This window comes from Daucus carota, chromosome 1 (assembly GCF_001625215.2).
Source record: "Daucus carota subsp. sativus chromosome 1, DH1 v3.0, whole genome shotgun sequence".
NCBI lineage: Eukaryota > Viridiplantae > Streptophyta > Magnoliopsida > Apiales > Apiaceae > Daucus > Daucus carota.
Genome location: NC_030381.2, coordinates 40654688 through 40665848, shown reverse-complemented (window position 1 = coordinate 40665848; position 11161 = coordinate 40654688). Strand labels below are relative to the sequence as shown.

At 32.8% G+C, this 11161-nt stretch overlaps 1 protein-coding gene across 2 annotated transcripts; it reads left to right on the top strand.

Moving 5' to 3' along the window:
• Nucleotides 1–2045: 2045 nt before the first annotated feature.
• On the top strand, nt 2046–10973 carry LOC108205526 (probable protein phosphatase 2C 59). Of its 2 annotated transcripts, none has more exons than XM_017375518.2 (9): nt 2046–2107; nt 2274–2452; nt 4156–4283; nt 4865–4963; nt 5399–5557; nt 9000–9086; nt 9227–9318; nt 10432–10506; nt 10627–10973. In XM_017375518.2, exons 2-9 carry the CDS (start codon nt 2370–2372, stop codon nt 10783–10785), a joined length of 882 nt encoding a protein of 293 aa, XP_017231007.1. In that variant the 5' UTR covers nt 2046–2107; nt 2274–2369; the 3' UTR covers nt 10786–10973. The 2 variants fall into 2 exon arrangements, with proteins under 2 accessions (XP_017231007.1, XP_017231008.1); XM_017375519.2 differs by having other exon boundaries at nt 2065–2187.
• Nucleotides 10974–11161: the final 188 nt, after the last annotated feature.

Below are 11161 nucleotides of genomic sequence, written 5' to 3'. Positions count from 1 at the left end.
AAATTATTCTCACTTCATTCAGAATGAAAAATGAATATTTTTTTTAAACGTAAAATGAAGGTAAGATATTTTTTTCTCAAATTTCAGGGACTAGGATTGGTGTCTTCCCATATGAAATTCCTCATTCCGATTTGCCATTTACATTCCTCATCGTCTTCCTTGATCCTTATATATATATTATAAGAATAATATATATTATGCATATATAAATATTAAAATATATAGTTTTATATGTATTTCTACTAGTCTCTTTATTTAGTATTTCATATTATAATATATTCTTTTGTGGGGGGAGGGGGTGGGTCCACAAATAACCAAACCTAAAAAATTCTTCGCAAATTTATTGTAATTTTTAAATTTTTTTATAAATGTACAATCTTCCAAATAAAAATTATAAAATTATCATTTTCTAAAACTTACAATTTTTTTTTTTTTTTTGCAAAAATATGAAGACTGCATCTGCAACCATATCTGCAACTGTTAAACTCACAAATGTAATTTTAAAAAAAATTGTTGAAAATTATATTTAATTACATAATAGGTTACCGGTGCTTTCAAAGATTAAAAAGACTAATATCACAAAAATAACAAGAAAATCACTAAACGTAACCATGAAATCAGTTAAGAACAACCAGTAAGCTTCTTTCTCCATCTCTTCGTCCCCTTTCTCCATTTCCAACCACGGTCAAGGCACAACTTTTTAACTTCTCTTTCTCTATTTTGTTGCTCAGTATACCCATCTCTTCGTCCTCTTTCTCCATTTCCAACCACCGTCAAGGCACCACTTCTTTTTAACTCCTCTTTCTCTATTTTGTTGCTCAATATACCCATCTCTTTCCTATTTAGAATGAGACTCAGTTTATATATCCATATATAACAATATTATTTTCTCACTAATTCGGAACTTAATTTGAAAGCAAAGTAGTCTCTATCATTCATTATCTTTGAAAATAGTTATATAGAAGGGGAGGGAGTATGCGCGAAGAGAGATAAATAGACATACCAAATGAATTAGTTTGATATATTTTTATATAAGGTAATATATAATAGTAAAAATATGAATTATATTTGATTGTATTTATTTGAACAATATATTTATAAATATATTCAGAAGATAATAATATTGTAAAAATATTTCAAAAAAGGGCATTTTTGGTGAATGCCCTAATATTATTTGGTAATAATAGTTTCATATTTAATTTTTAGTTATCCTGTAGTTTAATATTAATCAAATTTGAGTAATTAATTAATTTAAAATATAATATAATGTATATTAATTTATTTTAAGATATTTAAGTTTTTACATAAATGTTCACGGAACACTTCTTTTAAACTTATTTAGAATGGCCAAATAATATTGACAATTAATGAAGTGGCTTGAGAACACTGAATAGGAACACTGAATAGTGTATTTAGGTGGTGGTTGCTTTTCCTGACCCGTTTGTATAAAGAAATAGAAATATTTTTAAAAAGCTGAAAATGCTAACTTAACTCTCTCACAGCTTCTACTTTTTTTTCAAACACTTTATTAACTTATTTGCTTATCACTCATAGTACACCTCATTGCTCTTAATCCAAAGTCCAAACGCCCCTGAAATAAGAAGAGGAAGAAATCTCAAGAAAACAATCAATTTCATCATCTACTCACCAAACTCGCAACAGAAAATAATGAATGATAGATGATGTAGTATTACAATATATGCCACCTCATCCTCTATGCCTGTCTATAAATACACACAGACAAATTTTCTCTCTCTAGAAACTAGTACTCCCTCCGTCCCTTTGATTTCTATACACTTTCCTTTTCGGGATGTCCTATTCAATTCTATACATTCCAAAACTTTCCCAAAATAATAAATTTTTATAATATAAAAATCTCACCCACCCACTAACTTCATCTACTTTTTCAAATCTATCACTTAAATATTTGTGGGTCCCACCACTTTACCTACTTTTCTTTCTCTTTCCCATTACTTTACATTACTTTATACACTTTTTTTAATTTCCGTGTCCAATACAAACGTATATAATCGAGAGGGACGGAGGGAGTAATAAAGAAACAAAGAAAAGAAGAAAAGCAGCGAGAAGCACGCAGTAGCTACACAGTGTATGTTGAGTATTCTTCTTCTTTCTCCTTGTTTACTCTTTCTTTCATCATGCCTTGTGCAGTTGTTTCATTCATTTCTGGTATATTAATCCTTTTATTTTATTTTATTAATTGTGCATCTAGTTGTGATCTATGTGTTTATCTGTATTGACTTTTATTTCTACAGGTTTGATTTGATCATCTCATTTTGTTTGAAAACCTAATTAGAGCTACCGCAATTATTAAATCCACTAGTGGTGTGTATTTGTTGTTGGTGATTGCTATGGGATACTTGAATTCTGTTGTGCCATCGGCTAGCCAGGTTCCTGGTCAATCTGATTCTCCTGTTTCCGGTGGCGGTCTCAGGTCTCTCTCTCTCTCTCTCTCTCTCTCTCTCTCTCTCTCTCCCCCCCTCTCTCCTTCCCTCTCTCCTTCTCCCCCCCTCTCTCCCTCCCGTATGGATGTATTCACTTGTTTGTATGTATATCAAATGTGTTTTTTACATGATTATTTGTGTAGTTGCTATGTACATACATCTACTAGTCAATGTATGCTTTTTACATGCAATCCTGCAATCCGGATTTGATTTGTTATTGTGGAGCATATAGCTTGCATATAATTTTTTTTGTTCAGTATTGTTATTGATGTGTGTGCATTAACTGGGTTATACTGATTTAGTTTGGCGGATAGCAATTGATTTGTTTTCGTATATTCAGGAAATTGGATTATGTTGTGAGTATTCAGTCTTTTGATTGGTTACATACTTGTTGATAGTAGTTACAAGAAATGAGGAAATGAACTGAGGAATATGTTAAAAAAGAAAACACCTGAAACTGGATAGGAAGAAATAAGATGATTTAGACATACATCATGTTCTTACCTTGTCCCGACAAGTATGTTTTGTAATAGAATAACTGATCTGAATCTTTCTTTGTTGGGTTACTACGTGGAAGAAGATGGTATGCTCTTCATTAAATTATGATTGTTATTTTTAACCATCTTTAACTGACCACTTACAACCTATATTACACACATCAGTCTCACCTTATGTCAGTATGATATTCTAAAGTTGGTGCAACGTACTACTATATCTTACGTATTTGGTAATAATGTCATTATGTGAGGAACCTGTTTTTTAATCATTAGCTTTACACTTAATAAGATGATTTGCATAATGTATATTATTATGTTCGCATAAAAGTCTTTTTAACACACATCAACATATATAGATTGCAATGAATAAGTATTGAATTATGGACCATGGTTCAATATTGTGTGTGTGTGTGTGTGTGTATTGCGCATAGTTCACCTTGTTGTAGCCCCATGTGCCTATATATACCCCACTAGTGCTGACTATGTGAGGTGGTTATGGGTACAGGGATGATCATCTTGTGATCGACACTACAGGGTTTCTTTGTTACTCTTCTTTTAAAGTATTAATAGGGTGGGATGTATTAATTACAATCTGGTTGTTGCGGCTTTGTGGGGTTCTATTCTCTATCTATACATACCTAAAGATGATTATGGCTTTTACAGTTGATTATATGAACTCGGTTCTCTAAAAAATGTTGGTTGATAACATGCTTATAAAGGTGGAATCTGCTTTGGGTACTGATTTGTGGTGTATCGCACAGTCGTGTTACTTCTTTTGTTTACTTTTAGTTTTTTCATGCATCAGTCTGTCTTTTCCTATAAAAAGTATTCATCTAGGTTTGTTCCTTAACAAGATGTAATTGTTTGTATTATAGTCATTTAGTGCACTTTAATTATCTGATTATCATTGAGCCCGTTGCAGAAGTCCCCCCCTTTTCACTACTCCAGGTTGATTGTGGTTATCGGTTTTTGGTGTGGAATTTTGAAAGGCTATTCAGCTTGTTAGACCACCTTACTTCTATTCTCTCAAAATATTTGTTGTATATATCTGATTATTTTTTCCATTATCATAGTTAGGTCATTTAATCATGCATAGGTTAAGATATTGTTTCATAATAAGAATGGTTCATTGAATATTAAATTATTATTTATTGTATATGATCAGGACTTATTAAGAAAAATTTTGATTGTGACAGTCAAAATGGAAAGTTTAGCTATGGTTATGCAAGCTCGCCTGGGAAGCGATCTTCCATGGAGGATTTTTATGAGACAAGGATAGATGGTGTTAACGGAGAGATAATTGGTCTGTTCGGAGTTTTTGATGGTGAGGGTCATTGTATCTTTGTTTATTAGACTCCAGTTATTGCTATCACAGTGTATCACCTATCAAAACTTGCACCTGCAAACTACGCGAGCTTGGTTATTCCTATAAGTTTGATTGTAATGTATTTTGTGAGTGGAGTAGCCATCTTTAACTCTGGGCCTGCTTATACAACATATTTAAGTACAGACAAGTGCTTGTCATTGTAATAGTGTCAAATGTCAATATATAATGATGTTATGTAAAAAAATATTAAAAAGAACGGTAAGGTATTATCTTAAAAGGTAGCTTTAGCTGTTGTAAGAGTTAGTTTCCCTTACTTTTGTGGAGATTATCATCATAGAATGGTTTTCATGTTTTTCCCTTTGTAGCCATGACTTAATATCCTATATTCCTATTATGGAATTATACACGTTATTTAATATAAAGACATTACAATGCATTTGCAATTTTTACTCCGTCCACTGATTACTTGATTGATGTTACTTGAGTTTGATGCCTTTGTTATATATTTACAATTCGAGTAACAACCACTTTGAGGGCTCCTCAGAAGTAAATTTTATGTGCTTCCTGTGTTTATACAGGTCATGGTGGTGCTCGTGCTGCAGAATATGTTAAAGAAAATCTCTTTAATTATCTCATCAGTCATCCAAAATTTATATCTGATACAAAATTGGCAATAGGTATTGTCCCTATCCTATATATAACTTTTAATGTGTAAACTATATGAAGTAGGTGATAACCTATATGTCATCAGTTGAACCAGCACAAATTAAGATATATAATCAGTTTCGAATATAAAGCGTTTATATAATATTCCAAAATTGTAATCAATATATTAGAATATATTATATTGAGATCTTGTACAATGGAAGTTGCAAGGATTCATATAGAAATCTACTTTATTCTGTCACTATCTCAGTTATCTATACTATGTTATGAAAGTTTATACTATTCACAATAACAAACTGCCATAATCTAAATATGATCAATTAATTATTTTACAAAAAACTGACAATTTTTTTATGAGCAACACAAAACAGTCTAATACATATGTTTACTTTTTCCTCACCATTATTTTTGTAAGAACTCCGTGTTTATGATGTTACTGTTTGCAGCGGATGCATATAACCATACAGACTCCGAGTTTCTAAAATCAGAAAATAATCAACACAGAGATGCTGGATCCACAGCTTCCACAGCAATCCTTGTCGGTGATCGCTTACTTGTAGCAAATGTTGGGGATTCCAGAGCTGTAATCAGCAGGGGTGGCAATGGTAATTCTTAAAATTGTTTTTTTTTCTTGGATTGGTAAATTTCCTTTTTCTTTAAAATTTACTTCGACTAAGTTTTATTGCCTTGGCATATACGAGGCAGTAGAAGACAAACAGTTTTGTATGTCCAATTACCTGTCATGTTGCACTTAAGTGCGCCACTTTTACTCCCTTGGGCAAGCTATTAAAAGTAATACTCCCTCCGTTTCAAAATAAATGTCCACTTCCAAAAAATCACACAGTTTAAGAAAAGTAGATGTTCACAAATTAATTGCATTGAATGACCATAACATGTGGAGTGAGATTGATCTAGGAAATATAAATAAGAGATATATGGAGTAGAATTGACTTTGGAAATATAATTTTGCATTGAAAGTTGAAGTGGACAAGTAATTTGAAACATAATTTTTTTTCAAAGTGGACATGTAAAGTAAATTGAAGTGGAGGGAGTAGCAGTTATCTATTAGGTATTTAATTAATGTTTTGGGTTCTTATTGGTGGTAAAGATAAATGCCCGCTAAAAAGTAAAAATTTCTGAATGAGCTCTTAACATGGACAGAGTTGAACAAATATATTTGTTCTACAGCGGAATGAATAAAGCTGTTTTAGTTATTCGTTACTACTCGAAAACTATTGTAATATGCAAGGAACCTATTATTGTGTTTGGTCGGGTGAATGAAATGGAATTTGTCCTATATTATGGTTAAAAATTTATTTATTTCCAGGACTTTTTTCATTCCATTCCTTGCATTATTAATTATGTCGTGTTTGTTTGAGGTGAATGAATGTGATATACATATATAGAAAGTATTTTCACTCATTTTAGTGTACTCGTCTCTCTTACATCCTTTCACGCCCATTCAGTTTTGGTTACAGCGTTCCGTTCGATTCTTTCCCTCGTTCCATCCTCTCCAATATTATATTTGTATGTACATATACATATATATTATATTTGTAGTATATTAGATTTGTAAATATATGGGGATGGTACACAACTGTTGCATATGTGTATACTCATTAACAATCCTTGTGCTTGCTAGACATAATTTTGATCGTAGTGATCCACAATTTACATTCTATAGAAGCTGAAAGTTCACAGTATGAGCTCAATTTCAATATTTTGTTTTTGTAAAAGTAACCATATTAAAAATTGGCGGGGAACTGGAACCAAGTTTGACCACGAACTATATTTCAACTTCGCAAAATGGTTAAATCGGTGTTGAATCTATGTAATTGTTATACTTGCAATCACCAACACAAACTAAATTTACATTGTCTAGGATCATTAAAAGGGTTGTAACTATATTTAGTTTTTTTTTTGTTAATATAGTATATGCAGTCAAATGAACATAGGATGGGTTATTTATGTACTGAAGAAACTGTAAACACTTCTGGTCAATAGTTTAGGTAAACAAGTTGTCAATTCTGGTTATTTATTTTTGTAAATTTCAGCCAGTTCTGGTCACCAGACAGACATCATCATGAATGTAACCATGTGATTCAGCCTAACATTATTAAGGCTAATGAGTCTTAAATTAATCATAATTCTAGACTCTCTAGTGGCAACTGTTGTGCAAGACCGATATTATAGATATATTTCTTGTTCATAAGTATAAAGACTGACAAACAAAATCTTGAGGGTATGTTCTACAGAGTTCTTTATTCTCCTCTCTTGCTCTTTCTTTTTTCTCCACTTCCTTAAGTATATATGTTGGTGACACTGTGATCGATCTTTTCACTTTATATATGATCTTCTTTGCTTGAGTTATGCGGGACGGGACCACTTCCAATGTTGTTAGCAGCATGCTGAGATAGCTGCACATATGGTTTCTAGGGGATCTGTTTGAAACAGTGGCTTATTGGGACACGCCCAGTCTGACTGGAGGAGCAGGGTTATTAGTACAGGAGCAGGGAAATTAGTAGAGTACAAACTTATTTAATGCATCATAACTAGTGTTCTCGTTCTGGTGTTGTTTGTTCTTATCTAATAATAAGTGACTAAATTTTAAAGATTTCAACTAATTCGGGTCGATTGCTGCGACTGCATGCTTATTGGGGCGTACAAGACTTTTATTTATAATTCGACGTAATATTAATACACACACACGGTACAGATGTTCTGCTCTCTGATGTCTTTCAGTTGTAGTAAGTTTTTACTTTCTATTCCTGGGCCTTAGCCTGGTGGATACTCTCTAGAGCATAGGTGTCTAAGTATATATATTTCTGCAATTGAGAATTACTAAAAGAAGTATTTTGCTTTTCAGATCCTGTTGTCACTTTAATATAATTAAATTCTATTTTGGAGTTCAAACCTTCTTGATAAAACTTATTATTATACCTTATTATACGATGTTAGTGGATTAAAGATAATGTGTGCGATGACTGGTCTGTAAGTTCGCTAGAACTATTTGTTTTGAAAGCCTCTTTGTGAACTGTTTCTTTTTCTGTTGCTGTATATTATTATTTCCTGTCTCTCAAACTGGTCAAAATACTGACTTAGAGAACAATTTAATGTCAAACCAGAAAAACCAAAATAGTGTCGGGTAAGTAAAGTAACTTTGTGCTGATGGAATGCTTGGATCATGGACACCCTTAGAATTCTAATAGTGTTGTCCTTTACTAGAAGGAATGAAGGATCAACTTATTGTGATATTGATTTTCTGCTCTGAAAATGGTTTTTGCTGTTCCACATCTCCTGTCAGAAATGTTTACTGAATATCAGTTTTTGTTTCCTGTTCCAGATGAACACTGGCACAAACAATATTAAGGTGTAGTTGTTACTACTAAACAAGCCTTTATGAGGCTTTCCAGAGATTTTTATCATTAATTTTAAAAAATGATGGACAATATTGAATGAGCTTGTTCACCCCATTTGTTTGTTACAGTGATCCAGATACCTCATGAGGTGTAAAGTTCATCCACTTAATTCCAATTTAAAGTTCTCAATGAAATTTACGGTTATACTAGTCATGTGTATCTCTCTGGATATTAGTGTTCAAATACTATATCGTAATGGCTTATTTTTGAACAGCAAGCTGTTAAGTTAAAATGGACGTGTTATGATTATATCTGAATCTGAATGTGTGTGCCATCTGAAAGGAAGAGAAGATTCAGCGTTGGCACGTCATTACTTTTATCAGAATGCTAGTTCTGCATGTTATTTACATGAATTGTATCAGCTACTAAACATACTAAAGTTGTCTGCTCGAGCTTTTGTTTATTTTAGGGGTAAATCACTCCCAGAGCACACAATACACATAGTATGCACTATCATAATCAGGATGGTTATTTTTTTGTCATTTTTGCACAAGATTACATACTCCCGTCAAAATACTTTAGTTGCTATATGATGAGTATTTACTGCATATAATATTTACTTTCTTCGAAGTAAAATCTTTTTGTTACGGATCCCTGATTTACATCTTTACATCCTTGCATCTTGTAGCTATTGCTGTATCTCGTGACCACAAGCCAGACCAAACAGATGAGCGCCAACGGATTGAAGATGCTGGAGGATTTGTTATGTGGGCAGGTATGTATACCTTTTTGGCATGTCTCTAACTTTCGTAAATGCAACAAGTATTGGGGAGAATATGAATGCATTTTCAACTATGAAGTTAATTTAATAATTTATTAATTTGATTCTTGATTACACACGGATATTTTCAACAGGAACTTGGAGAGTGGGAGGCGTGCTTGCTGTTTCTCGTGCTTTTGGTGATAGACTGTTGAAGCAGTATGTTGTTGCTGATCCTGAAATTCAGGTCCGACTCGTGACTTGTGTTAAATGCTGAAGTTCAGGAACAAACCTCATTTATATCTGTACATAAAATTGATTTTTACTATTTTATATGTAATTTATGTCCTCGTGTGTGTAGAGTTATAGTATGTGATTTAGGAAGTTTATGTGAAGAAACAGGAAAAACAACAAGAAGATCAACTGGTTGAATTCCCAGGGAAAGAAAATTATGTTTGACTACATCCTATAACAAGAGAGTAATTCTCAACACCCACTAATAAAATATAAAAATTTATAATGTGAGTGATTGCATAAAAGCATTTAGGACTCAAACCTTAATAAGAAAGCCTAATAGATAGTCCTGGCCCCTAAAAAATTGGGACTAATACAAATAAGTCAACGAAACAGGGTACTGATATTTAAATCAACACTAATAAACCAATATATTATAGTATAATGTCAAACTTATTCGCTTTTAATTTCAAAATAATGTTTTTTCATAAAATTAGGTATTGTACTTGAATCAACTATACCTGCGCATTGCTGGTCATATACTGGCATGAGAAATAAGGCGAAGATGGTACATCTGACCTTTTGGTTCCCGTTCCCTGCTTATGTGAGAGTATTGTGCCTGCAACCTTTTTGAGGGCCAACATTGTAACTACTAACTAGCAAGTGTGCTAACCAGCCGTTGTAATTATTAATGTTCTTTATCAAAGAAGGATCTTTTTAGTTGTTATTAATTTTTGCCAAGTAAGAAGGATGTTTATTAAGTGTTCCTATGTGCATATTACTCTCTATTGTGAAGTGCACAAGTGTCTTTCACAACTAAATTACAAGGCTGTTCAAGTAGTTTTGCCACAAGCTAGACTTCGTCCAGTTGGATTCAAAAATGCAAGAATTTATAGCTGTAACAAGCCGCATAACAAAACAATCTTATAATCGCCACCCTTATGATAAACTTTCCCAATTATACAAATTTTGGCATGTTCGAATGACTTCTTACTGGCGGCAGCAGATAATCGCATCCTCTTGTAGCAGTCTTTTTTTTTTTTTTTTGGATTTTTGCACCGCTGCATATGAATTGTCCTTTTGTAACATTGTTCGAGTACTTATGTGCATATTCTGGTAAGTACAGGAAGAGAAGGTTGATAGCTCACTTGAATTTCTTATCCTCGCTAGTGATGGGCTATGGGATGTTGTCACAAACGAGGTTTGTAAAGTATCCTTTTCAGTAGAAAACCTGTCATGGTCATTTGGTGTCTATATGTTGTTTTGTCAATGGCCTTTGAACAAGATGGACTGCCATTATTTATATTAAATTCATTATCAGGAAGCTGTTGGGATGGTCAAGCCAATTCAGGATCCGGAAGAGGCAGCAAAAAGATTAATGCAAGAAGCTTACCAGAGGGGCAGTGCTGATAATATTACTACTGTTGTTGTTCGATTTCTGGAAGATCAAGTTGGAACCTCTATCAGCGGCTCTGGTTAGGTTAATTTCTATTAGAATATTTAGACTTTCTCAACACAGATGGATGAATGAAAAACCCCTGAAGACGAGTTTAGTGTGTTTTAAGTATTGGAAACATTAGTTGCGTCAAATATAGGTTATGTACCTTCAAACACCGGAAGTGGTTTCTTACCTTAGAAATTTGCATCTTGCTGCTGGTATGTTCTTTATATGGTTGGTCTTGAGTTATACTCCGTTTAGTTTTATAGGTCCCAAGGTGCTTTGACCGCATAGTTCACATTATCCTTAAGTTACTATTTTGTAAGTTTTTTTATGAATAGTTCTTTTATGAATACAAATATATAATCAAATTTTATTTACAATAGGAAAATATAAAAAATAATAAATTTTATCATGC